The sequence below is a fragment of the Phymastichus coffea genome, unplaced genomic scaffold (assembly GCF_024137745.1).
Source record: "Phymastichus coffea isolate CEN01 unplaced genomic scaffold, Cenicafe_Pcof_1.1 PCOF00158, whole genome shotgun sequence".
NCBI lineage: Eukaryota > Metazoa > Arthropoda > Insecta > Hymenoptera > Eulophidae > Phymastichus > Phymastichus coffea.
In genome coordinates, this window is record NW_026706969.1 from 24,903 (window position 1) to 50,753 (window position 25,851).

General features: G+C 41.7%; 3 protein-coding genes across 11 annotated transcripts; 1 reads left to right on the forward strand and 2 right to left on the reverse strand.

Annotated features, from left to right (window-relative positions):
* Positions 1-716: 716 nt before the first annotated feature.
* Positions 717-18,968, reverse strand: LOC131672793 (protein PRRC2C). Of its 9 annotated transcripts, none has more exons than XM_058950260.1 (18): positions 18,449-18,968; positions 17,487-17,634; positions 17,156-17,407; positions 16,923-17,076; positions 16,356-16,613; positions 15,601-15,681; positions 15,157-15,464; positions 14,264-14,804; positions 12,997-13,668; positions 11,661-11,968; positions 7,571-11,107; positions 7,061-7,255; positions 6,608-6,919; positions 6,267-6,455; positions 5,701-6,187; positions 5,484-5,623; positions 5,122-5,353; positions 717-4,934 (listed from the first exon to the last, which is right to left on the reverse strand). In XM_058950260.1, the coding sequence occupies exons 2-18, from the start codon at positions 17,577-17,579 to the stop codon at positions 4,783-4,785; spliced, it is 7,911 nt and encodes a 2,636-aa protein (XP_058806243.1). In that variant the 5' UTR covers positions 17,580-17,634; positions 18,449-18,968; the 3' UTR covers positions 717-4,782. The 9 variants fall into 9 exon arrangements, with proteins under 9 accessions (XP_058806243.1, XP_058806240.1, XP_058806239.1 ...); XM_058950257.1 differs by having other exon boundaries at positions 719-4,934; positions 5,122-5,365; XM_058950256.1 differs by having other exon boundaries at positions 721-4,934; positions 5,122-5,365; positions 6,267-6,458.
* A 1,114-nt stretch (positions 18,969-20,082) lies between these two features.
* LOC131672742 (peptidyl-prolyl cis-trans isomerase-like 3) lies at positions 20,083-21,352 on the forward strand. Its single transcript, XM_058950167.1, has 4 exons — positions 20,083-20,309; positions 20,412-20,486; positions 20,696-20,976; positions 21,064-21,352. Exons 1-4 carry the CDS (start codon positions 20,307-20,309, stop codon positions 21,188-21,190), a joined length of 486 nt encoding a protein of 161 aa, XP_058806150.1. The 5' UTR covers positions 20,083-20,306; the 3' UTR covers positions 21,191-21,352.
* Positions 21,353-21,472: 120 nt separating this feature from the next.
* Positions 21,473-25,586, reverse strand: LOC131672740 (sarcosine dehydrogenase, mitochondrial). The gene is made up of 12 exons (XM_058950163.1): positions 25,458-25,586; positions 24,505-24,971; positions 23,892-24,221; positions 23,666-23,828; positions 23,446-23,593; positions 23,240-23,378; positions 22,967-23,164; positions 22,494-22,891; positions 22,153-22,409; positions 21,916-22,078; positions 21,740-21,847; positions 21,473-21,669 (listed from the first exon to the last, which is right to left on the reverse strand). Exons 1-12 carry the CDS (start codon positions 25,576-25,578, stop codon positions 21,519-21,521), a joined length of 2,643 nt encoding a protein of 880 aa, XP_058806146.1. The 5' UTR covers positions 25,579-25,586; the 3' UTR covers positions 21,473-21,518.
* Positions 25,587-25,851: the final 265 nt, after the last annotated feature.

The following is a 25,851-nucleotide window of genomic DNA, read 5'->3' on the forward strand; positions in this document are numbered from 1 at the left end:
TACTTTACTGTAGATGGCGGTGGATACTCCGATATACTTTACTTTACTTTACTTTACTAGATGGCGGTGGGTCTCTCACTGAGACGCCGATAAGCCAATACGCATGCGTGATCGAATACTCCGATATACCAAAACGCATGCGTAAACGAGAATAAATATATGAATTGAAAAATATAAACAAAGAATACTGTAAATCTATTCAAACAGTCAAACAGTATTTACCAATTTAGATAAAATATCAGAATTCAATAATCTTAAAACTTTCAACAAAGGTAACGAGTGCTCCAGGAATACCGAATACAGCAAACAGCTATAGGATGACATATGGGGATATATTAATTACCTTAGAAACAATTTAGCAATACTATATTTCGATAAAAATGGTAAACAAAACCAACTTTTCACAAACTCGCTTTACTCGATAAAACAATAACCTAATATAAAGAAGCAATAGTACTCGATGAATTAGTGTTTACATTAAGTTGTAAATGTGTTTCAATGCGACAACGCGAAAGAATGTTTCCCTAAAATAACGTAAAAATTTATTAAATTACTCTTTGTCGTGAAAAATAAAAATAAAAAAAATAGTTTTTGAAATTGTGACTTTGCGTGGTAGCGATAAAAGAGAACTGACAAATTGTGAAGTAAAACACGTAAACCGAATATTTTTTAATAACAACTTACACGCAAAATAAAATATGCGCACGTATAAACGTGAAGGATGCAATATGAGGGTAACGATGAGAAATAAAAGGCAACACTTCAACGATTTTGTTTTCCAAAGTAAAGTTGTAATCGCAACCAAGCGCTTGCCAGACAAGTTGCTCGCTTACGACTGCAACCAGGTACTTTTAATTTACAATTCATTGCTGCTAAAGACAATAATTACACCGCAAGCGTAATGTTTATGCCATTATTTCGTGTTTATCTTCTCCTTTTCCCTCATTTCTGTATTTCGTCCATAGTGCATTGATTCGTTATACGTAACGACGACTCTTCTTATACTTTTCTTTCATTCATCAATTGCCATCCACGTTATAATTGTCCTCTGGGTAATTCTCTTGTCGGCATCGATTTACTTTTAATATCAAACGTCATCCAACAAATTTATCCACCTAAAAATTGTCATTTTACGGCCCACGACGAGCCCAAAATCTTATACTTCGCGAATATACTCACTCTATATATTTTTTTTCTTTCACATTCGAAACGACTGAGAATATTTCCGTTTTTAAATTTTTTCGCGTCTTTTTTTTCTTTTTTTTTTCAATTATTATTTTGTGTACATATAAATCAATGGTTCATTTCTCCGACATCAATATAACATCGTACAAGAGGATATACAAATGGTTTCGAAGGAAAAAACCTGGATTATTATGGCATATCTTCATCTATAATAGATTCATATATAATTGATCGATTCATCTTTATATACTTTTTTATCATTAAATCAAAGTCATAATAATACATCGATACGACAAAATGATTTCGATGAGTTGATACACACTTGCTCTAATCGTTACTCATTAGACATTTCAATTATTAGAGGCTTATAATTCGCCTCTTTATCCTTTATTTCTGCAAAACACGAAAATATTTTGTAAACGTTTTCTTTATTATTATTAATTAAATATCTTACAGTGTCAAATAAAAGGCTACATATTTTTCCATATCTTCTTGCCACTTATCCACAAGTCTTTTATTTTTTATTAGTTTCGCTCGTTATTCTGATTCTGAATACGAATTGAACATCGCCAACTAATCATTGAAACATAAAAAAGAAAAATAATACATCTCACTGCAGTAAGCAAGTTGGGTTGAAACAAAAAGTAAAATAGTTATTTCTTCATTTGAGCAACCAGCGAACTCACATTCTGCGTTTAGATGTACATAGGTAATTAAACCTAAAGAACAAGACAAAAAAATCAAGACTTTGAAACATGCAAAAAATAATGAAAATCGCGATGTTGCGAATAGAAAGTGAAAAAAGAGAAAATAAAAATAACAAACTATTTTTTTCTCCTTTTTCAGTATAATAATTTCTCTATTTAATGTTTATTGATCTTTTACAGTAAATCATTCGTCGTAGGTGCATAACATTCGTCTCAAGAAAGTATTCAGTTTTCAACTCAAGGAAAGATAAAAAAATTTATAGGCACTTTCGGGTGGGGGCTGATTTAATCCAAGGGTCTACCTTTATCACTGATATCTCTTTTTCGATCTCAATGTTTTTTTTCTTCACGAGAAAAATCGACTCGCATTGGCTGAATAAACTTACAATAAACAAACGACTATTCGCAGCTAAACAGATTCGTTTATAACAGACAGCCTCCCATCTTGGCAGTGTGCATGCAGGCACACTTATTATTTTTCTTTTGCAAAAAAACCACGGAAACATACAAGCTTTCAGTCTTTCGAGTAAAACAATATCTACAGGACACGTATTGTCAGTCACAGTAATAATCATACAACGTTATCGGAGTAGGCTATGCGCTTACGCTTGCTTCATTAATTACTACTGAGACAAATTAAACTGTTCGTTTTAAGGATAAAAATTAAATTACACAATGTCAGAGTTAAAGCAAAGAAAAAATAATAGAAACAAAGACTTGCGTAGAGCTCTAGACTATCGTTTACAAATAAATCTCGCATTTTTCTCTAATACTCAAAAAAAGAACTCATTATCAATTGGCCAGTCTTACATTGGTCCTAAGAGCAAATATGAAAAAGCAGACCCTCGCATCGATAACCCACGTGTTCAGTGCCTTGGACACAATTTTCGTCTCTCCGTTGAAAAAATAAAGAATAAAGGGGGACGCAATGGATAATAGCATTTCTATTTTTTCTCTTAACCATTTCAGACATCTCTAAAGCACTAGGCGTTATTTGAACGATTAACCGAGTACCCTTGTAATCTTTTACATGTATTATTTTACGCATTTTTGTCCTGTTCGAGCGGCGATACATTACATCGTTAATCGTCGTTCGTCGAATGTACACGTGTAAACAAATGTGTATTTTTTTAACAATTAGGAAAGAAAAGAAATGATAATTAATTAATAATAATTTTATAATAGTTATAGTAGCATGAAAAAGAAGAATCTTCTGATAACTTTCTTTTTTTCACTTCATTTCTTATCTATAAAATCGTCGACACCGGTTGAGCGACAATTGCGCAGCAAACGGCTAACAGTCAGTAGCAAACTTTTTGCGCATTACATTTGTCTAGAGTTGTTTGTATCATATCCATTAGATTTTATTAAAGACATATCCAGGTTATTTGCATATGCATTTTTTACATGAATAAAGTTACAATAACGTACCAAAGTTTTTTGTTACGAATATATCCTTAAAACACATTCGATACGGTTACACCAATCGAATCGGTGGTACGCTTTTATATATCCGACTTTTCGTTCCGATGCGTAGTTTTCTTTTCTCGCTGAATCGTGTTATATTTATTTTTTTAAATATTTTATATATTACCTATCGTGAAAAACATTCGTATTGGATGTCGTCGTGACGACTGGCAGTAGATTCCGTATCTTGAGAAAAGAAAAAATCGGATCCAGTCTGTTTTTCCGTCATGACTGTCGCGGCTTTTCGAAAGACCGTGACTTAATGCGCGTTCTGTCGATTTGATAGTAATGAGATGAGCAATGCTTAGAATTCAGTTTTAATTAAACTTATGTCTTTTATTCATTATCTTTGTTTTCGTCTTAATATAATATTAATTATAGTATTTATAGACGATCTAATAAGAACAGTAACTGAAAAAATGTACAATTTTTGCGTTTTTTTATCAGCAAACGAACGCTTCTTTCAGTTTAGTTTTTGTTTAATCATTGATCAGCCTTGGCAACAAAGTGAGTCTTGCGCCGCACTTTCCGACACTTTAAAAGCGTGAAATAGCTAGAAATAGTGAATATTTCGTAACCGGTGCGCGAAAGACGTGGTTGATTTGCGGACGATACAGCATTAAACAATTGTTTTTTTATTATTTGAGGACTACTATACAAACTTAGCGACCACATCACTGATTCATCATATTTTACACTACCTTTCGAACAGAGCATAAAACAGTCTTTATAAGTTGTTTGCCATGTTTCCATCATCATCGTCAAAGAAAAAAAACCACTGAGCACTTTTTTCCCTTCGGCTTATAATGTCGCATTGTGGATGCGACGAGTCGTTATGCTGATCTGTCTGAAAGACTCGCGAGTTCGAATATTTAAAGATCTAGCTAGATTAAATATCTTGCCTGATCATTCCGAAGCGATTGACTTAAAAATTTCCGTTGCACATAATTCCAACATATTTTGTTTTTCTTTTTAAAACTTAGTTCCCACTGATGACAACACTCAACTTTCGGGCTGTGCTAATACTTAAGACATATAGATGAAATGACACAACGAGTACCACTCGAATGTCGTTTTAATTAAATGATCAAATTGAAAGACTGCCTCAGCTAAATTGGTTTTAGCATCCCGGCTTTGAATGGAATAAATCAACATAAAATTTCTCTCTGTATTAGTTTTATCTATGTTTGTGAGTGCATTGATAATAGCTGTGCACTATTTTGATCTTGCCATACTCTAAAGAATCGTTATAGTTAATGAACGACCGTTCATACAATTTTTGTTTCTATTTGTCTCCAAGCCGAGGTTTGATAGTTTGACGTATCCTTGCTTTAAATGACGCATATTGGTGTATAGAGTAATTAAAAAAATTAGAAGTTACATAAGCAAGCTTTCAGTGATGATTACGTATGTAGTGGCTCCTTTACTCATTTTGCTGGCTTATTTCTTCTTTGTTATCGGTCTCGGATAGATTGGCGCTATTCTTGTTAGGGCCTGCCTGGCTTGCCGTGTTAACATCGTTAATTTTATCGTTGTGCGAGTCCACTTTATCATTGGAATCCATTTTCACGTTGCCTACAGCGAATTCGATAATTTAAAAGTTATAATTTTTAATAGCTAAAATATTTTCATCGTCATTAGAATCGTTTATTTATACTAATAATTGATTCTTGTCAAATCAAATACATGAAAAAAATTAGACGCAAAGCGTATTAAAAATAAACGATTCTTTGCTTCAATGTGAAATGGCATTAAATCTCACTTTGCCCAGAGTAATATTGCTGCTGTATTTTCATGTTGCGCGGCTGCTGCTGGTGAATGTTAGGCCTATGACGATTCATCTGCGACTGCTGATTAGGCATACAGTTTTGCTGCTGCTGGCCCTGTTGTGAATTATTGGGTCCCGGGGGGAATGGTACAACTGGTCGCTGAATCGGTGGCGGATAACGTTGCTGTGATGGTTGAATACCTCCACGCGGCATTCCCATACCACGCTGCACATTCTGCTACAAAATCCAATTTCAATTACGTTTACTACGGTAAATACTTGTAAATCAAAAACATTAATTTTATTACTATAATTAAGAGACACTTTTTATAGATATTTATAGAAGTGGTACTTACGTAGTTGTTGTAGCTGCCTACCAGAGCAGACTGACTAACGCCCTGATACTGCTGAAATTTATGGTGTTGGGTCGGACTTGGCTGTGGTTGTTGTGAAGAAGATTGTTGTTTTCTTGATTTTGGGGATGGAATTTGTGGCGCTAAAGAAATATTTATTCGTGAGTAAGGTCTACCTAAACAGCAATCGATGCACAATAATGAAATGTACGACTCTCACTTGAGCTGAAAACTGAAGCAAGTACATCTTGCTGATTGCCTGATGGACTTTTAAGTTGTCTCGGCTGATCCTGCTGCTGATGCTTGTTCAGAAACGTAGCTGCAGCATTTGCAGGACCGGGCAGTCCTCCAGTAGGATTGCGGTACTGTTGGGCAGCCGCGGCGGCAGCAATTTGCAGTCCGGATCCTGAGAGAAACTGCGAGCTGAAATTTTGCAAACCCACAGGTGCGGCGTTACCAGTAGTAAGACTCTGGCTGTGCTGGCCGAAACCCTGAAGGCTATAATGTGCTCCAGTTTGTTGGGCAGCGCCACCGGGTTGATAGTAACCCGTTTGCGAGCCCGAGAACACATCCGCCGAGGTAGCATTATAATAATTATTTGCCGACGGTTGGACGTTAGGTCCGGGTCGCTGAACCAGCTGAGAATTGCCCATGTAGCTGCCACTCACTCCTAATACTTGATTGGGATCGTACGGAATGTATGCCAGCTGTGTTTTAACGAACCGAAATAAGTAAGCAATGCAATATTTGGAGGGCAACGAATATTAAGTGTGAAATACAACTCACTTGATTTGGTTGCGGAGGAGCTGAAGGCGCCTGGAAATGTGGAGCTTTTGTGCCAATAGCACCGATTGGTTGAGAAGTCGGCTTGACACTAGCCGACATCAGAGAATTCGACGATGAACTTATGAGTACCGTGTTCGGATTGTTGCTAAGTTGTTGGTTTTGACCGAATGGCGGTGCAGCTGCTGCGGTCTGCTAAAAGTTTCAAAATGGTTTTAAAATATAAATTTCACGTCGCATATATCAATAGAGTATAATTTAAATTCAAAGATACATGAAAAAACTGAATAACAGAGCAATAGCGAGAAGAGAATACTATTATAACTATCAATCGAATTACTTACAAGTCGATATTGCGAAAGGTTGCTTTGATAAATATCAGGCGTAGGCGCGTTAGGTGCGTGAGGCGGAGGCGCTTGCTGCAGGTACATATTTTGCTGGTTGAATGAACTTTGTAGCGAAGCTGCATACGGTGGATATTGAGTGAAGGGCGAACGGCTTTGATCTAGCTGGAAAGCACCGTAAAGGCCGCCTGCAGCCTGGGCCGGCAACTGGCCTGAATTTGTGTTAAAGAGAACTGCCGGTGGCGAGGGAATCGCTGACATGCTGCCGTATTGCGCCGCCGCAGCCTGAGAGCCCGGATACTGTGTAATTTTCTTTTTGAGTAAATTTCCAAAAGAGATTTCTCATTAATTCATTGGGTTAGAATTGTTACATCATGCTATCTAATAGGTTATTATTTTAATGTTAGACTAAGGAGACAATTACTAATAACATTCAGTAAAAAGAAAACTCACCTGATAATTGATATGAGACGGTTGACTAGTGGAATTGAATGGCGGAGGGCTCAATGGGCCCTGCAAATTAGCCGGGGGATGACCAATAGGACTTTGACCAGGACCAATAGGACTTGGACCTGGGACAGAGGAACCCGGCTGGACCCCACCACCACCAGACGTCTGTTGCTGCGGCTTCACCTGCGGGGGAACCAGCTGCGCATCAGGCAGAGAGTCAGAGATCTTCCCTCATGGGACATGAATATTTTTTTTCGCCCATCACCGTTAAACGCGCGTCGCGTGAGTTGAACGGTAATGAGTCAGTGCGTGCGTGGGTGCAATATGGTAGGCCGGTAAGTTCGATTTTGTGCGCGCGCGCGCGCGTGCGCGTGCGCGCGCGCGTGTGTGTGTGTGTGTGTGTGTGTGTGTGTGTGAGGGAGAGGGGAAGAGAGGGAGGATTTTTGCTGTATGAATCTTACCGCTATCCAACTTGCACGCAATGAATGAAAAAGGAATGAGGTGAATTGTTACCTTGCAAATGTTCGTTGACGTGGTAATCTCGTTCTTCATATTACCCTGGTTGTACTGCTGATTGGTTATGTAGCTGTCATCATCGTTGTTTTCGAACGCCTGCGGGAAGCTATTAGCCGAGCTAACGACATTTTGATCGACTTCGTGTTCAACAACCGTCGGCATCGGTGGTGCGTTCTCCCAGACCTTCTTTACCGAGGCAATTTTCAAATTGAGCTCGGCCGTAGACGGTGAGATGGTGCTCTGACCGCTTGTGATATGCATCGATCTAGGCATGCCCAGAGTCTTGCTCTTATCGTCGGTCAGTTGTGACAGGTCCGAATCAAAAGTAAAGTCAAGCTTCATGTCGGAGCTGTCCTCCTTGTTGTTGAACGAAAGTGGCATCTGAATAGGATCGGGCTGCTTGTCCTTGATGAGATCACTAGGTTTGCTGGAGAAGGCGACAGCGAGAGCTTGCTGTTGCTGCAGCTGTGAACTCTCGTCATCGAGCTCGCTCGATCGCTTGGGTTTCACGTGGTTAGAGTACTTGGGCTTGATGGCCATGTCGCTAGGGCCTTGAGTCGTGACGTTGCTCTTTGTGCTCTTCGTGTAGTTGGTGTTTTCGAAAATGAGCGTGTGCACCGGTGGGGACGATGTAGCGTCCTGCCCAGTCTTGCTCTCCTGAGACTGATCTTTTGACTTCTCTCCCACGACCTTCGGTGAATTGCGCTCAGTAGAGTCCTGCTCATTGCTGGCCGCCGCTGTCAAACCAGACATTAGTTGAATATCAGCCGGCACGGCCGGGGGCGAACGAGATCCACTGGTGAACGGTTTGTCCCAAGCATTAACAGGCGGAGGTGGAGCAGCACCTTCTTTAGTAGCATTGGGCAGAGGCTTGCCGTCAGCGCCGTCGACCTGCTGCTGCTGCTGTTTGGCCAGTCTGGCTTTCTGAAATCGCGGCGCGAGCTTTTGACGATTGGCGTTGCGCTCGTACTGCTTGGGCGGTGCTCCAGCACCTGCCTGACCGATCGTCTGACTCGTCGAGTTTTGCCCCTGCTGACCAGCTAAACCTTGTTGATTCTGGGCCCCGTTGCTCTTGGATTTTGAACGATCACGTTCACGCTCCTTGTCACGACGACCACTGGGTTTTGAAGTCTGCTGCTCGTCTTTCTGTTGCTGACCCCTCGAATCTTTCACATTTTTCTTCGAGCGTACCTCTTGGAAACCATCAGCGTCAACTTTGTCATCGCCAGCACTAACTCCTTCTTCGACGCAGTTGCTATCGACATCAACGTCCCTCTTTTCCTTGGATTTGTTGATATCATTTAGTGCCTGGTTTACCAAGTTCGGATCGTTTAATTTGATTTCGTCGATACGATTGACCGTGGTGTCCTTATTGATGATATTTTTTATGTTACCAATAGGCCCGCTATTAGCAGAGCCCTGACTTCTTGGTCTTCCGTTCTGCACCTGCGAGTTTTGCATTAATGGCGGTATGTTATGGTTACGGGGTGGTCCTGAATTACGACCCTTTTCGGAGACCGGAGCACGGTCACGCGCCAATTGAGGGTTGGAAGACTTTGGGCCCTTGTCGCCTCTTGGCTCTCTGTTGCCTCTGGGCTCTCGACCGTGCTGCGAGCCATTATTACCAACGGCGTTCTGTCTGTCACCTCTACCTCCAAATCCCTTGCGACCACCGTGACCGTCCTTTTTCTCATTGGCGTGCTCCTCGCTATTCTCCGATGTAGTCTCCCACTCCTCGGCACCAATGTCGGCCGAATTCTTGTTAGCCGCATTTATGCCTCTTCCACCGCCACCTCGGGTCCTCCTACTGCCGCTTCTCGTGCGTTTCGACCTCGAGTCGTCCTTCTTGAGAGGTTTGCCTTGAGCGTCGAGCGGTTGATTCATCTGATTTGGCGACTTCGTGTGTCTGCCACCAGTGATACCGGCAGTGAGTGCCTGTTGCTTGGCTATAATTTTGTCGTCGGTTGATTCGGAGTGGTGATCTGCAGCGTTATTTCCGGACTCGTCGACGTTGAACTGCTTATTGTCGTCGCCCGAGGAAAAGGGGCTCTTGCTGGGGGGCGGCCCATAACCCTCAATGCGCCCGCCGGACCCAGCGCTCGATGGTGCGCCACCACTGCCACCGCCTCCTGTTCCACTACTACCGCCACTTGTTGCTGTCGCTGCTGGCGGTCCTCCACGATTGTTGCGAAATCCACCGCGACCACGCCGCGATGGTTCACCGGAAGGGGCGAAACCTTCGCGAGCGGGTCGCCTGGAGTCTAAGTCGGACGCGCTGCGTTCGTTTTTCTTAGGGGGTTGAGAGAACTCGCCGGGTTGACGCGGCGCCTCGTCCTTTCTGGTAGAAGCGGCATTACGATTCCGCTCGTCCTTCTCGCCCTTGTGAGCAGATGGTTTAGGCGATCTCGCAGTCGAGGGCCGCCTGTCATCCTTGCCTGTCTCGAGACTGCCACCACCACCCTCGCGGATGATTTCGTCGCCACTCAGCTCCGAGTCAGTACGTTCGTAGTTGCCACCTTTGCCGGAACGACCACTACCGCCCATCCGGTTGCCGCCAGAACGACGTCCACCACCACCGCGAGCAGGAGGCTCGTTGCCACGCCAGCGTTGACCGTAAGCGTTACTGAAGGATCCACTCCCCTGAACCTGACCACCTACGGGCACTTGATTGCTGACGTTGCTTTCGCGTCCACTACCCCATTGGCGATTTCCACGAGGCTCACCGCCACGTGGACCGCGAGAACCGCTACTGCTGGCCCGATTACGGGCATTCTTGTCACGCTTGTCATCCTTCTGCTCATCTTTCTCAGCGTCGAGGTCGCTGCTCGAGCGCTTATTACCATCTAAATTGAGCTTTTCCATACCCTGCTTCAGATTGCCAATCTTTTTATCGGCATCATTGTTCTGTGCCGCCATTAAACGCTTCTCTTCCTCCTCCTTCTCAAAAGTAGGCGATGGGATGGAGTCCGCCCAACTGGTATTGCTTTTGATAGGATCAGGCGTGCTTTTGTTTCGATTCCAAACATCATTGTCCTTTTTATTGGCCTCGCTACCACCAGTCATCGACGATGACTGCTGCTGCTGCTCGATGCTGCTCTTGCCGGAATCTTGGTCCTTCTTAGGATTTGGATCCGGTCCACCTCGTTTCAAAGAAGTCATGCCACGCTTGATCTCCTCCTGGTCGAGCTTGTCCTTGGTCACCGGTCCGGCCGGCTGGCGTCGATCTCGTACTGGCGGTGCCGAGGGCTCGTCTCGAAAATTTTTCTTACTACCTTCCTCATAGTCCGAGAAATCATTGGCCCACGAACCACTTTTATGGAAATCGTCATCGCCTCGGAGAGACTGACGAGAATCACGGGATGCACGACTGTCACGAGAGTCTGGACGTTGAGGACGGTTTTCTTCGGTACGACGTTGATTATTACTGCTGCTCGTATCATCGCCATGCGAGGAGCGCCATTCCGGCCCGCCGGAATTCTCGCTGCGGTTCGACTCACGACCGTGGTCTCTGTTAGCCGCTTGCTCGTTGTAATCCTGAAAGTTAATAATATATTTATTACTTCACTGCGTTAAAAAGCAACTGTATTGAATTAAAAGTTCTCTATATTGAAGTAATATGAAGAACCTTAATAAACTTGTGATGTGTTTTTTTATAGTTTAATAACATTTATTGTAATTAAACAAACTATTTATTTACGTACTGTCTTTGAAACAAAATGTTATTGCAATTTTTTGCATAGACCACAACAGTTGTAAACATCGCTATAAAAAGAATCACGAACACATCGACAGAATTTTATTTTTAAATTGTTAAACGATACAACCTGAGTTCAAAGGCTTGAAAACAATATTTTAAAGTCACTAACAAAATTTTTTTGTCGTCTGGACGAAATCTCACCAAAAAAGTCAATACGAAGGATTGTAAAAACAAGTTAAAGAAAATAGCCCAATCAAGTATTCAATCGTTGCCAACGTCCTCTCGTTTGCAAGATAACAAAAAAAAATGGTAAGAAACAGAGCGCGCGTCCCATGTGAAATTCCTTCGACCGAAAAAGAAAAAAAGAGAAGCTAGATAAAAGTGGTTCACCTTGGAATAATTGTCGTAATCCTTCTTGTCTCTTAGATCCCTTTCTCTACCATCCTTATCATCATATCCTCGTCTCTCGGCGTGATCGGCCCAGTTGCCAGTGTGTCGGTTGTCCTCGTAATCGTAATCTTTGCCAAAACGATCACCACCACCACCACGATCGCCACCACCTCGTCGCGGTGGATAATCGTCGTAGTAACCGTCACGGCCACTGCCACGCTCGCCACCTCCACCTCCACCGTGACGATTAGGTCGATGACGTTCGTCGGAACGACGTCTATCTTCAGACACTGGAGCCATTGACTTGCCTATTGTTGTTGGTTGGAAAGAATATCAAGGGATTAGTCAAGCTTGTAAGAAGCGCACGAGCGCCAGCGTCAGTGCAAGACACGGGCTTCAAGAGTGGATACTTGGGGGGGTTGTGACGAGGATACTTGATTAACGACTACATATAAAGCATTCCGGGATGTTCTTATGAGGTGGATCAATTTTTTTATAGCACGAGCAGGGAGTGCGTAACTAATGTGTTATTTTTTACGGTCATTGATTTGGAGCATGGATTCGTAGCCAAAGACTTTCCAATTTAAGTTTTTGTGTCATTCATATATAGATTCTTGACAAATCTTTTTATTTTTATTATTATCATTATTTTTTTTCAAACACATGTTCGTTCAGTCATATGTTATCACTAAAATGATTCGCGTTGCTTCTATACTTCAAAACAATATCGGTTTCTTATGTACATTTCGCCAATTTTTGAAAAGCTAAAATGTTTTTTTAATCCTATCTTTTGTATAGTCAATAATCAATGTCCTCAAGACAAACGAGGTACAAGCGTGTACTACTGAAGGATTCGAATCAGGGAAGCTACGTTTGAAATAGGCAGACAGATAGTTGCGACAATATGAAATGCTGACAGAGTGAGTTTCGCAAATAGAAAAAGGTTGTGCAAGCGTTACAGGTATAAAATCGATTGTGCAACAATAGAAGTATTAGTAGTGGATAATTCATTCTTCATAATCAAATTTTCAAAATGATATAGGTATACGCCTAATTCTACTTGAACAATATCACAAGCCGATATATCTGTATACTCAGTACTAAGCATTAAAAATGTTATAAATAAATAAATATATATATACGTATATATACAAGCGAGTTATATGTGCAAGGTACAAAGAAACCAGTGCATAAAAAAGAAGAAAAAAAAACGAATAAATTAACGAAAAATAAGAAGAACTTAAAAAGATCCAACGAGTTAAATAGAGACGACAAATAAAAAGATAAAGAGAAATATCTAGGCAAGAAAAGTTAAATGTCGCTCAATGACACGTACTCAATGAGTTAGAATGGTTATGGGCCCATCGGCTTGGGTCGTATTGCTGCGAGAAGGGTAAGTTTGCCTGCGAGGGGCTGGGCGTAAGCCGCGTATTGGTGTTGTTGGTCGCACCTGTGCCACCTCCTCCACGTTCAGCGGCCTCTCGCTGCTGCTGCTTTTGGAAGCGTGGCGGCAGATTGCTCTGAAAGTGCCGGGAGAAGGCGGGCTCTCTTGCAGCTGACGTTGTCGCCGCTGTCGACGTCGCAGTCGACGTAGCAGTAGATTGATCACCGGACGATTGTCGTACGAAAGAGGGACGGTCTATCTGGCGGAACTCACTTGTCGAATCCTGTTTGCTTGAAGCCTGCAGCTGCTGTTGCTGCTGCAGTGGCTGATCCTTGTTGACATCGGTCGACGAAGTACGAAACCGGCTGTCCCACTCTGGTACTGGTATCGCCGGCGTTGACTTCGCATCGTTTGGATCTTTGCTTTTTTGCTGCTCCTCGTCTTTTTTACGCTTCTCTTTCAACTTGTTCTCAAGATCCTGCAGTTTTTTGGCTGCGGCTTGCTTTGTCAACTCCTGAAAACGCTTTTCCTCCTCCTCTTTACGTTGACGAGCTCGCTCAACCGCCGACGCGATGTTTTCGCTCACGCGTTCGCTTCGGTGGTTCCATAGCTCTTCTTCGTCTTCTACAAATTCAACAGACATTAACGTTGATTATACAAACAACATCTTATGAAATTGTAAATAATTGCATCTCAATAAGCAACGCTTTATAACAACTACTTTTGTTGCTTATAATTATCTTTCAAAAAGACCCGACAATTTTGTTTTGATAAACAAAACAAAATAAAAATTAGTATTTTTTTAAGCCAACTGTTGTATTTCCCCACAAGTAAACAAAACTAAGTTGGAGTGTAAATCATTTACTGCACCCATAAAACTATAGTTCTAATAAGATATAAGCTAATATTCAATTCACTTATGACAGTGTGATTATTTATTATTGCTGTTATTGCTCAGAATGAGTATGTTCAATTTAATATCTTTACTCTGGATCTTCAACATTAAGTTAACTATTATCTCAATAGCTTTTCGAAGATTTTCAAAATTTATATTAAAAACACAATACTATTATCTTGCTACTGATATTGTATTTTTAACTTAATGAAAAAAATGTAATACAATAGCTTTTTAATAGTGCTGGAGCAAAAAAAATTATGTAAATCCACTGCAATAATCTTATAGCTTTCTGTTTTTTTAATGAAAAGTTTCATAGCTTACGTCTAATAGCGTGTCCAGGGCGCATGGAAGGCTGTGGTGAGTAGCCAGCTGGGGGTGGTCCACGATAATCTCTGGGCAGTGGCCCTTGATTATTCCACGACCTCATTGGTGGTCCATTACCACCATTACTATCTTTTTGCTCTTTAGCATTAGCATGATCCTTTTCATCTTGGGCATGTTTATTCTCTTGTTCCTGTTTCTGTTCGTGATGTTGGTGTTGATGCTGATGTTGCCTTCGATAATGGTGGTTATCGTCTCTCTTGTCGGACGACTCGTTGTCGGGCTCGTCATCACTGAAAGTCAGCTTCTGGTTATAGTCGATGTCATCGGACGCGGCCCAGCCGGCATCACGCGAGATGTCATCCATACGCGACAAATCTTCCTCCTTGATGATAGGTCGAGTGATTATTGATTCTTTCTCAACTGGTGGCGAAGCGCGAGCATTGGGACCACCACTACCACCACGTGCCTCGGGGTAATTACCGCGAGGACGAGGACCACCAGCAGGGAATTGTGCTGGGAAATTATTGCCCCTGTACATCTGGGCAAGAAAGTTTGTTAAATGATTAATGGTTTTTGCTACAGTGCTGCAAAAGGGAGTTATTAAAATTAAAACATAAATTTCTAGTTTTCAACTTCAATTTCTGATTAAAACTAGATGTTGGTAGTAATTTACATACAAATTTCAAATTCAGCTAATTTATGAAAAAATTTCCAAAGAAATGAGAGCCAAATCTCTCAAAAATCGGTAATGGTGTAATCTCTTACCTATTTGTATGTAATCTCTATCTTTTTAAAAATAGTTTAAGCCATTAAATCATATGTAATAGAGTGAAACAGTTGTAGTAGATCTTTTCAATTCAAACAATTTTTTCGAAAAATGTTAAACTTACAAAGGGAGGAATGATTCCTCTGTAGTGATGCATATTGGGTGGTGGTCCCTGTGACGGTTGATTATTCGGCTGGCCTGCCGGGCCCGTGATTATGGCTGGCGATGGGCCCGAGCTCGCACGTCCTCCAGTGGAGCTGTCTTGTGGCTGTTGGCCAACAGTTGATAATGGCCCCGCATTTGGACCTACCAGGGGGACCTGGCCCACCGGAATATTCGGTGTCCCGACCACGCCAGGACCAACTATTGCACCACCTTGCTGCTGTTGATTTCCTGCTATTCGGCTTCCACCTTGTATCCAGCTTCCTTCGGCTGAACAAAAGTGATTTTCTTATATTATTTAGTGGTATTTACGTATTTTTCTTGGGACTGAGCGTCCAAATTTTACGACTTTAATACTTCTTAGAATCTGGACATGTCGTTTCACCAGTGAGCAAGATATACTTACTTTGGGGACGTAGACTTGGACCTGGACCATATTGTGCGTTTTCTCGGTTTTGTTGTGGTTGTTGTCCTGTGGGTCCACCTCCTGCGAAAAAATAAACGATCAATTTCATTACACTATACTCATTCTTAGACTTGTTCAATGCAATTACATTGTATCTAAATGAAAATAAAGACTAATACATTAATGTTGTTTTGTATAGAATTTGCATGTCTATAACATAACATTTACTGAATGATAGTGCACTAATAAACAACGATATATATCCTATCTAATTAAAAATAGCTATTGAAAACCTGAAGTAACTATAGAACGAATGAAAAGTATATCAAACATGATACCAAGATGAATAATGCTTTGGCATTATCTGTTTGAAAATAAAATCTTCATTCCCTCTTTCACGCTTGTAAACTAAATCAAGAATTGTGCGGCTTGTATAAAAAAACACATTTATGGAATCTACTATACAACACATGAGAAGGTGAAATAAACATGGAGAAGATAATCCTTTGAATAAAAAATATCGACTAAACAGACATGAGACTAAAATCTTGACGATTCTAAGACAACTGATGTTACTTGTAAAAACTAATAGCTTTTAAGAGCTATGAAATCTTAAAATAAAACATCAACAATAGAAAACAAACACTCAGTCTAGATGTACACGTGTAGTGCAGAAACTACAACAATCTAAAAAGTAATAAAACAAAAATAAAAGGAAACCAAAAGGTGGCAAGCAGCACATAGCAGCAGCCCACCTGAGTGGTTGTGAGAATAGTTTTGTTGCTGCTGCAGCATTGATTGGTGCTGGACAACACCACTTGAGATCTGATTTTGTTGCTGCTGCTGTTGTGGATGATTGGCTGTTGGTGGGCTTGTGCCCAAGGAGGATGACTGTCCGCCGCTCAGGCTTGGAAACTCGTGTTGAAATTGTGGTGACTGATGGGCGAGAAAGCTCAAGCCTGCACCGCCTCGACCGCCACCTCGACCTGACTCCACGAGCCCCGCGTAGCCAACTGTTGTAGCCACAGCCAATCGATTTTTGTTTAAAACACACACGCACACACACACGCGCCCACTCGCAAATACCGTTGAACACATGCCAATATATTCTTCTCTACTTTAAGGTCCTAAATTTTGAGTCATATGGTTTTTCATAGATTTATAACTGAAGAATTCATGATTTTTTAGAATGTATGAAATGTTGGGCAAAAAGTATTCATATTTCCTCAATATATCAAATTTGTCAAACAATTTACAACAAATAAGTTTAACTTCTTTGATTAACATTTGATAGCAAGGAAGATATACAAATGGATACATACCAACATCTCCTGGCCTGCTCATTATCGCGCTCCATGATGACTTGTTTCCTGCTTCGGATGGATGTGAACTGCTCTGTTGCCCTGGCAGTGGTGGATGCTGTTGTGATATTACTGATGGAGGTCCTGTCATACATTGTGCCGGTGATACGTTAGTCTATAAAAAAAGTTTAGTATCAGTGAGACTCGCTATATCCAGTTCCGACTGTGGCTACTTGTACAAGATTAATATTTACAGCTGTGTTGTCAGATGGAGTATTTGATATTGTTGTTACAGTATTAGTTGTAGATGCTAAATCCTTGGTTGTGGCCCAACCACTTCCGCCAGTAGGTACAAGACTGACAGCTGGATCGCTACTGCTGGTTTCACTTTTCAGACTGGGCAGATTAGCAGGTGGTCGCCTCGCCGAGGGCACCTTTCCCAAGCTTTGCATTCCATGTTTACGGGGTACTGTGTTTTTCTGCTGGTGTTGCTCCAAAGATTCTCCCTAATCATACCAATAAAGCCTCACAATTAATACAATAGTTCATAGATTGATATCTGTGATGCAGAATGCAACAACTTACCCTGCTTGATCTGTACAAACTATTGATATCTATCGATTGGTACTTTGTCTTTCCTTTCTCCCCCTTCGACGCAATCCCCGACAGAGTAGACATGCTGTCTGCAGGCAACCATTTAGTACCACTCAGACCCAACGAACGAACCCTTTGTCTGCAACAAGGAAAGGAGGAAAAAGGCATACATCTATACATGAATTTGTGTTCACATCTTACACATGTAGATAATAAAAGAAAAAATTATCCAGTAAGTGGTGCAAGCCTGTGTACTCTCGAGTTAAGAAAAGCGCGGTTCTGGAGGAATCTATTTATAAATGGGGGCACAAGGGGGAGGGAGCCAAGTGTTTCTCGCTCCTTTGGAACGGATCTCTTTAGCAGCTCCTCGCATGTTCTTGCACGGAATGGAATCTGGCGGATACGAATTAAGGGCGCGCAATAAATGCTTCGAGCTTTGCCAGCCAGCCAAAACAAACAAATTGTTTACAAAAGCGTACTCTCTCCTGACTGTTTAACCTTCTCTCCGCCTGCGTGTGCGTGTAGACGACGACGATGATGATTCGTGTCGGCATCACAGCGCGCACTCAGGGTACCTATATAATGCCTAGTCTAAGGCGACGCAATGCATTAGTAAGCACACGCAAAAATGCATCGGTCGCACTATCTCTCATTTTCGTCGTTGGGGGGGTCGCGGTGCGTTTTGTTGTATTCATCACATGACCTTCGCTCGGACTTGGCTTTAGCGAAAAGCCGAGAAGCGCACGCTTTGTTCCTGTGCCGTGTGTCTTCTTTTTCTCTGTCACTCTCGCACTTACTCTTTCTTTCTTTCTTTCTTTCTTTCTCTCTCTCTCTCTCTCTCTCTCTCTCTCTCTCTCTCTCTCTCTCTCTCTCTCTCTTTCTCTCTTTCTCTGTCAGCGCGGTGCGTGTTCTGAGTGTGTGCGCTACGGCGCCAGGCAGCATTTATTACTCACCTTGGTCCGTCCAAATGGGTGTCACGATTCCACGAAAAACCAGGGCCTTGCAGAGTCCCAACGACGCTCTTTTCTTCTCGTTATCTCTCTATCACTAAAGGGCAAAGGCGTGCGGACGCGTACGCGCGTGTCTCTCTCTTTGATCTCTCTCGCTCTCTGATGACTCTGTCTCGCTCGCTCGTTCCCTTTTTCTCTCTGCCTGGCTCTCAATGGTGCGGACGATGATGATGGTTGCGATACCTTTCTTCCTTTTTTTGTCGCTTGCGTGCGTTAACTTTACTACAACCGTTGATGACAGGGGGTGGATGAACTGTGTGTGCCGCGCTGCTCGCCGCTTGCGACGTCGTCGTCTTAAACACACACGCCAGACACAGCACTCTCCTCTCCGCTCGCTCTCGCTCTGCTACTCGATGATTCGTCCAAGATGGCGAGTGCACAGAGCACCGAACGCTACCACTAATGCCGCCTCTCTCTTTCTCTCTCCCTTACCCGCTCGTCTGTCTCTCTTTCTCTATCTACGTGCCTACACTGGCTGTACACTCCGTCGCTGCCGATGCTTCTGTCCAGGACAGTTCTCCTCGAGCGATCAATACAATTACGTCATGCGCCAAACGTGCGCTACGTGTTCACGACCTGTAATACTGACGCTCTTCCACCAGCGTTGTCCTTGTTCAGTTAGTACAAGGGTAGCATATACTGTCTTTGTTTTTATTAGGGAGGGGATGTAATTGACTGTATCGAGACGTTCTCGCACCGCATTGCTCTTCGTCAAAAGTGCAGGGCGGCGAGCTTCAAATTTCACTTCGAGAATTTGGTATGCAACCTGATCCTGTAAATTCTTATAAAAATAAAAAAATTTTGGTGAATTTTTAAAAACGTTCTTCTTTCGAACAACCGAACGTATCATCCAAAAATTGATAAATACTGGCGTGGAAGAACGACCATAAACGAATTATTGACAAGGATTTTATAATTGTTAAAGATTATCGATATCTCTGTCAAGAGCTTTCTTATTGGCACTTTTTAGCGGAGTGTTTTGTTACTAAAAAACAAACACTATTCTATTATGTTTCCATAATGCGATTATACGTAGTTACAAATATACGCTATATATGTAGGTCATCAAAGGTCTCTAGAGGATTGTACCCTTTTCTAACTGTTAATCCATCGCGTGCACATAACGTGTCCATACAATATCAAATGTTGTTAACGTAAGATTCAAAAAAAATTATTAGTATATCATCAAGTAAATGCGAGAAAATTCACGGTGTTTTGGCATTAAAGCACACATTTAGGCCAAGATTTTCAGAGCAACTTCTTTTTGTCTGTTAGTAAATCGAAACATGGCATATTAGAAAAAGACGGATAACCAACAGATAGTATAGCAAGTAGAATTTCGTAGATGCTGCTCTGGTAACGTGGTGGGGAAACTACGCTAATCGATTAATCCAGTCAAGGAACTCTTCCAATTCTATCTTTGCTATTGTCATTCACGGAATTCACAGAAAGTAAAATCTCGTAATATCATTTTTTATCTGTACAAATATCAATGACAAGTTGAATCACATTGACGAAAGTTTGATGTGAATATGACTCTTGTGGTTGCGTTAGGACTGCGGGGGCACAGTTTTTAAAATGGCTGCAATGCCAGTGTGAATGTCTGGTGTGAATGGCCGCTCTGAACTTAAATGCGCATGTGCACCAGTTTGCGCGTAATTCAGGTGTATTTCGCCGGGATGCATGACAGTAACAGGGTAACACCACCTTGTGTGTTGTGTAAATTGCTGATTTGACCTTGACTATTGGATATACACTTTTCTTTTCATTGAACGACTGGTGTCGACGTTGTTTATTGAAAATGGTACTCCGACAACTCGCGATGGGTAGATGAGTTTTCTGAATTTTTCAGTGATCAATATTGTATACATTATAATTTGTGGTTTGCCTGTGCTTCTCTTTACAGAGTGTCACCTTGCATACAGATGTCGGCGATATCAAAATCGAACTATTTTGCGAGCAATGCCCAAAAACTTGCGAGGTGTGTGTTGTTACTCAAATGAATTTTGAAAAATTTGAATACCTATATTTATCAATATATTTAGCTTAGAGTATCCCTTAACCTACAATATTTGATTTGATAATAGTACCAGCTAATTTTATTTCAATTTAATGCATTTAAATGCTCATTCAAATACAGTGCTGTTTCGAACAAACTGCTAATAGCAATACTTCTATTTTTTTGTCTAGAATTTCTTGGCTTTGTGTGGAACAGACTATTACAACAATTGTACATTTCATAGAAATATAAAAGGCTTTATAGTACAAACTGGAGATCCAACTAACACTGGAAAAGGTGGTACATCAATTTGGAACAAAAAGTTTGAAGATGAATTCAAAGAAGAATTGAAACATAATGCTAGAGGGTTAATTTCAATGGCAAATAATGGGCCAAATACAAATGGAAGTCAATTCTTCATAACTTACGGTCCACAGCCTAATTGTGATTTAAAGTACACTCTTTTTGGGCGGTAAGGTTGAGTCAGTTGACTAATTACAAGTTGATATAGTTTTTTTATATAATTTATTCTTTACTTTTATTCTTTATTTTTTTTTAGAGTCATTGATGGCTTAGAAACACTTGATCAACTGGAAAAATTACCTGTCAGTAATAAAAATTACAGGCCTCTCACAGATATAAGAATAAACAATGTAACTATACATGCTAATCCTTTAGCTAATTGAAATCATTTATGAAAACGTCCATATAAAAAGTATATTCTTATATGTACAAATCATTACATGAAATTTTGTAATCTTTAGTCATTGGAGCGGAAAGACGTTAATTTTCATATTATTATATTATAATTTTAAGTACAAAATAATCAAATATAAAGTTCACATAAATGAAACAGTCTATTAACTCGTAATGATTTCTTATTACACTTGGTATATTGTCAGGTGATTCACTTGTTTCCATTTACAGAAATTGGCTGCTTATAAATAGCAGTATATAAAATATATAACATTTTTATATAAAATAATATAAATGTTTATCATTTCTTACTTAGTGTTAAACGTCAAGAAGTCTTTTGTTATGAGGATCAAATGGACTCTTTAAGTACATTTGCGCTGGATACATTTTGCCCCTTATTTCCACTTCATATTTGCCAGACATTAAAAATTCGTTTGTTACAATTTCGTCTTTTGGATGCTTAATATAACTGAAAAAATGTTTAAAATTGACATAATAATGTTTAATACTTGATTTTGCAACAGTAAGAGTATGCTTACGAATGGCCAATGCTGTAACCAAGTGTATGAGCATACTCTGCTCTCCTTAGATAACCTACGATTTCTCCATTTCTATAAACTGTCTCCAGTCCCCACATCGGAACTTGTCTAATAAAAATTAATTTTTCTGTTGAAAATCAGTCTTTTCATGTTTCTTCTTGAATTTAAATACTCACTCTTCCACGTGCAAAGTAACTAATTTCTTTGTTATTCCTTCTTTACGCAGTTTCTCTACGACATCACTACCCAAATACTTTCCATCTTTTCTACAAGTAAAACCCAAATTTGCCTCGATTGGGTTATCGTCTGATCTTAAATCGGAATTCCATAAGTGGTATCCTATACGTAAGACGAAATATTAGCCTCGTGTTTACTAATTGGTTAATATTTATGACAACGTTAAATTTATATACCCTTTTCGCAACTAAGACTATAGAGCGCTCGATAACCGGCAGGTTTTAGATTCCATAATTTGCCTGACTCGATGATGCCTTGAAAAACTTTCTCGCAATACCGGTTAGGTATGTGCAACTCGTATCCCAACTCACCGACAAAACTTAATCTAAAAGCCCGCACGAAATTGCCATTTGCTTTGACCAATTTGGAAGTAGAGAACGGCATCTTGTCATTTGATAAATCTTCGTCTATGATGTTTTGCAGAATCTTTCGACTAAAAATTAAGATTATCATCTAAAATTGCTGATCGTATTGTACAAAAAAAAAAAAAACACATTGTAATTTATAAAATGAAGACCTATTTGGTCCTTGCAGCGACAGAATACCCATCTGGTCGGTAGCATCATGCAAGCTCACATTGAAACCTTTGTCCGCGATAACTCTTCGAATGTGGGCCCAAGTATGATAGGATGACAAACCTCCAGACACGACGTACAAAGCTTTGCCTTTGAAAATCGGATCAGCAATGCCATGGGAGCGGGGTAGAATCCAGGTCATAGTGCAATCGCTTTCGGTACCACCTTGATTGTTCAACACACAAGTGTAGACCGTCCGGTCGATGTCCGCACCGGTATTACCGGTGAAGATATAGTCCGCAGCCGCTGGCACATCCGGCCCGCACAGATAAAACTTGCCAAAGTAAGACATGTCGAAGAGAACCGCGTTGTTCCGGCACGCCAGCGCTTCCTCTTTGATCTGCTTGACAAAATTGAATGTCAGAAGTGGAACGTATTCAGATATATCGCTTGTCAAAGGTCATCGCGTTCTCACGTTGTTGAAGTGAACGGGAAAGTCGAAGGTAGCGTCTTGCTCGAGCAGTTCAATGTACTTGCAGTTTTCATTCTTAGCGTTCTCGTAGCTACCGTAATAGTCGTAAGCTGGTACCGGAGCCGTGCCCTTCTTCAAGAACCATCCTGGCCTCTCCCAACCTTGACGTTCCTCCATCACGGATCCCCTTTTGACCAGCTCCTGAACGCGATCAATGATTTGTCAATAATGTAATATTAATCAATCGTTTGTTGTAGTATTGAAAATGTCGATGACCTCGTGGAAGAGGCTGGTTTTGAAATTTCTACCAGCCAGTGGCTGATCTTGCGGGAATACTATGGAGTAGTTCTTCGCGTAAGATTCGTGTGATCTCTCGATCGTCCACATCATGTTTCGTGTTTGATCTGGCGTAAATCTACACAAACATGTCATATATTATAACTATCGAGTAGTTTGTACGTTTTCTTAATAAATACACGTACCTGCGTATGTCGTACGCAAACATATGTTTCCTCGGGCGCCCGTGTGCGATCCACTCGGCGATCTGTTCGCCACAGCCACCGCTGAACATCATGCCAGCGCTGTTGTAGCCGCACGAGTAGAAAAATCCAGCGCAACGAGGATCTTCGCCTAAAAAAATGTACCGTACGCCCTTGTAACATTTCACGTCTCACGTGCGTTTTAGAAATCGTTTGAGCTGACCCATGATCGGCTTATGATCGGGGGTGAAGCTTTCCGGACCGCAGACTGTGGATTTGATCCCGGTTGTCGCCAATTCAGGTACGAGAGCGGTCATGGCCTCCATGTGCGCGTTGAAGACGTTCCAGTCGAGCTCGTAGAGACCAAACGAAAAGTCATTCGGCACCTGCGCGCGTAAAATCGATAGAACATCGCTTACCTTCGATCGTTTAACAATGAGAAAACTTACGTCGTCCAGAATGATAGGATTCAACTCGTAACCGCCAATGCTCATCGACTCGCCTTGAATCTTCAAGTAAATCTTGAAATCGTGATCTCGAATGTTAGGTAAGTTGCGCACGTGGGGCATTGACTCGGTGACAATGTAAGCGTGTTTCATCGGTATCAGTGGGATGTCAAGGTTGACCATACGCGTGATGTGTCGCGACCATACTCCGCTCGCGTTTAGCACGCAGTTCGTACGAACGACGCCGTGATCCGTTACCACGCCGGTCACCTGCTTCGAGCCGAAAGTTTTATCGTCCGTGAGGATTCCAGTCACCGAACAGTCTTCGAATACCTTCGGATATATTTTATTAGCTTCGATGAAGACTTGCTGCATGCTGCATTATGTACAGTGGTTTGCAATTAATTATTTTATTTCATTTGGCGATTAGCGAGGACAAAAACAAGCGTTCAACAGAGCAATTCGTTCAATTATTTAAAAGTTATTGGTATCTGGTATATCGCGAAAGTGCGGACACTCGTTCCCAAATCAAGCAGTCGATATGAATATTGCAATACACCGAGGAGTGAAAATGAACCGCGGCGCAAACTTGAAATCACGACAAGCGAGCACTGACCTGCGCTCCGCGACTTTTCGCGCATTTCGTTAGCGCGGCGACCATCATCGCGGGATCCATGGTGCCGTCGCGCGGAGAATAAATGCCTCCGACCAGAGCTTTCTCGTCGAGGAGCGGGAAAATCTCCTTGGCCTCGCGCGCAGTCAGCAGTCTCGCGTCAAGCCCGAACACCTTGCCCATGTCGACGAGCCGCCGGTACTCCTGCATGCGGTTCTCGCTGTGCGCGATGAACAGGCCGCCGTTGTTGATCCAGCCGGCGTTCTCGCCGGTCTCGCGCTCGAGCTCGGCCAGCGTGGACCGGGTGGCGCGCAGCAGCTCGATTTCCGTCTCGCTCGGTCGCAGGCTCCAACACATACCCGCCGTGTGCCATGTCGTGCCAGCTGTCAGCTTCGAGCTCTCGAGCAAGATCGCTCGGATGCCTCGCTTTGACAGCTGGTACAGAGCGCTGCAACCTGCTGCTCCGCCACCTTTACCAGATATTTTTATCCTTTCGTTTCCTCTCGGTTGGATCAGTTGGATCGAACCGGCTCCTGCTTACGTTACGCAGTAGGAGAACGACATTTCGTAACTTATCTCTAACAGCATTTCAAAGCGAATGCTATCTATGTGCATGTGTATCAGGGATATGTTAAATTTGCCGTTAGTAAGTAGCAATAAGTTGACTAATCGTATATTATGAATATTGAAATGTCCAATGGGCAGATCTTACTCTTCTTTATCTTTTCGTATAATTGGCATTTCGCTCGTACCACCGAGGTAAGCGTTCCAAATCTAATCCAACTTAAACCTCCAGTCAAAAACACTATTATACACGAATTGACCGCTAGCCAAGTAATTATCTCGTGTAAGCGCGATAAAACGTGCATAATGATATCGAGTTCAAGAGCTGGAGATCACTAGCAAAAACATCGCCATGTTAGCGTTTTCCTTCTTTCTTGCAAGATTAAACTCACCCACGATTACGACCTCGGCGCTCTCGGGCAAGATGACCTTTCCATGCGCGGGTTTCTTATTGGAGATCGCTTCTGTCGCCGACTTCCTTCGTTGACCAGCTCCAGTGTGATGCCATTTCATCAACTGTCGACATTTACTCTTTCAAAGCGTCAACAAGTATCTCGTTTTATTTTACGCTTGAACAACTGCGCGTTTGAACTGCTGATCGTGATTTATGTTGGATGGCGCAATTTTAGGCGACAAATAGACGAAATGAAAACGAAGAGGCAGTTATGCGTCTTGTACTCGAACGAGTAAAATAAACAATTAACACCGGCGTAGATTAATAGAAAAGTTGACACTGCTGACACGAATCAATTTTATACGATCCGAATAGGAGAAACAAGAAACAGT

Coding starts and splice junctions, on each gene's coding strand:
- LOC131672740 (XM_058950163.1), bottom strand. CDS start 25,578: ATGAAATGGCATCACACTGGAGCTGGTCAACGAAGGAAGTCGGCGACA. Junction 22,079..22,152: donor TAGTCTTAGTTGCGAAAAGG/GTATATAAATTT, acceptor TCTTACGTATAG/GATACCACTTATGGAATTCC. Junction 21,848..21,915: donor GTTACTTTGCACGTGGAAGA/GTGAGTATTTAA, acceptor AATTTTTATTAG/ACAAGTTCCGATGTGGGGAC.
- LOC131672742 (XM_058950167.1), top strand. Junction 20,487..20,695: donor AATGCCCAAAAACTTGCGAG/GTGTGTGTTGTT, acceptor TTTTTTGTCTAG/AATTTCTTGGCTTTGTGTGG. Junction 20,977..21,063: donor AAGTACACTCTTTTTGGGCG/GTAAGGTTGAGT, acceptor ATTTTTTTTTAG/AGTCATTGATGGCTTAGAAA.
- LOC131672793 (XM_058950256.1), bottom strand. CDS start 17,579: ATGTCTACTCTGTCGGGGATTGCGTCGAAGGGGGAGAAAGGAAAGACA. Junction 15,465..15,600: donor TCCAAGTCTACGTCCCCAAA/GTAAGTATATCT, acceptor ACTTTTGTTCAG/CCGAAGGAAGCTGGATACAA. Junction 6,188..6,266: donor CTCCTCCGCAACCAAATCAA/GTGAGTTGTATT, acceptor GTTAAAACACAG/CTGGCATACATTCCGTACGA.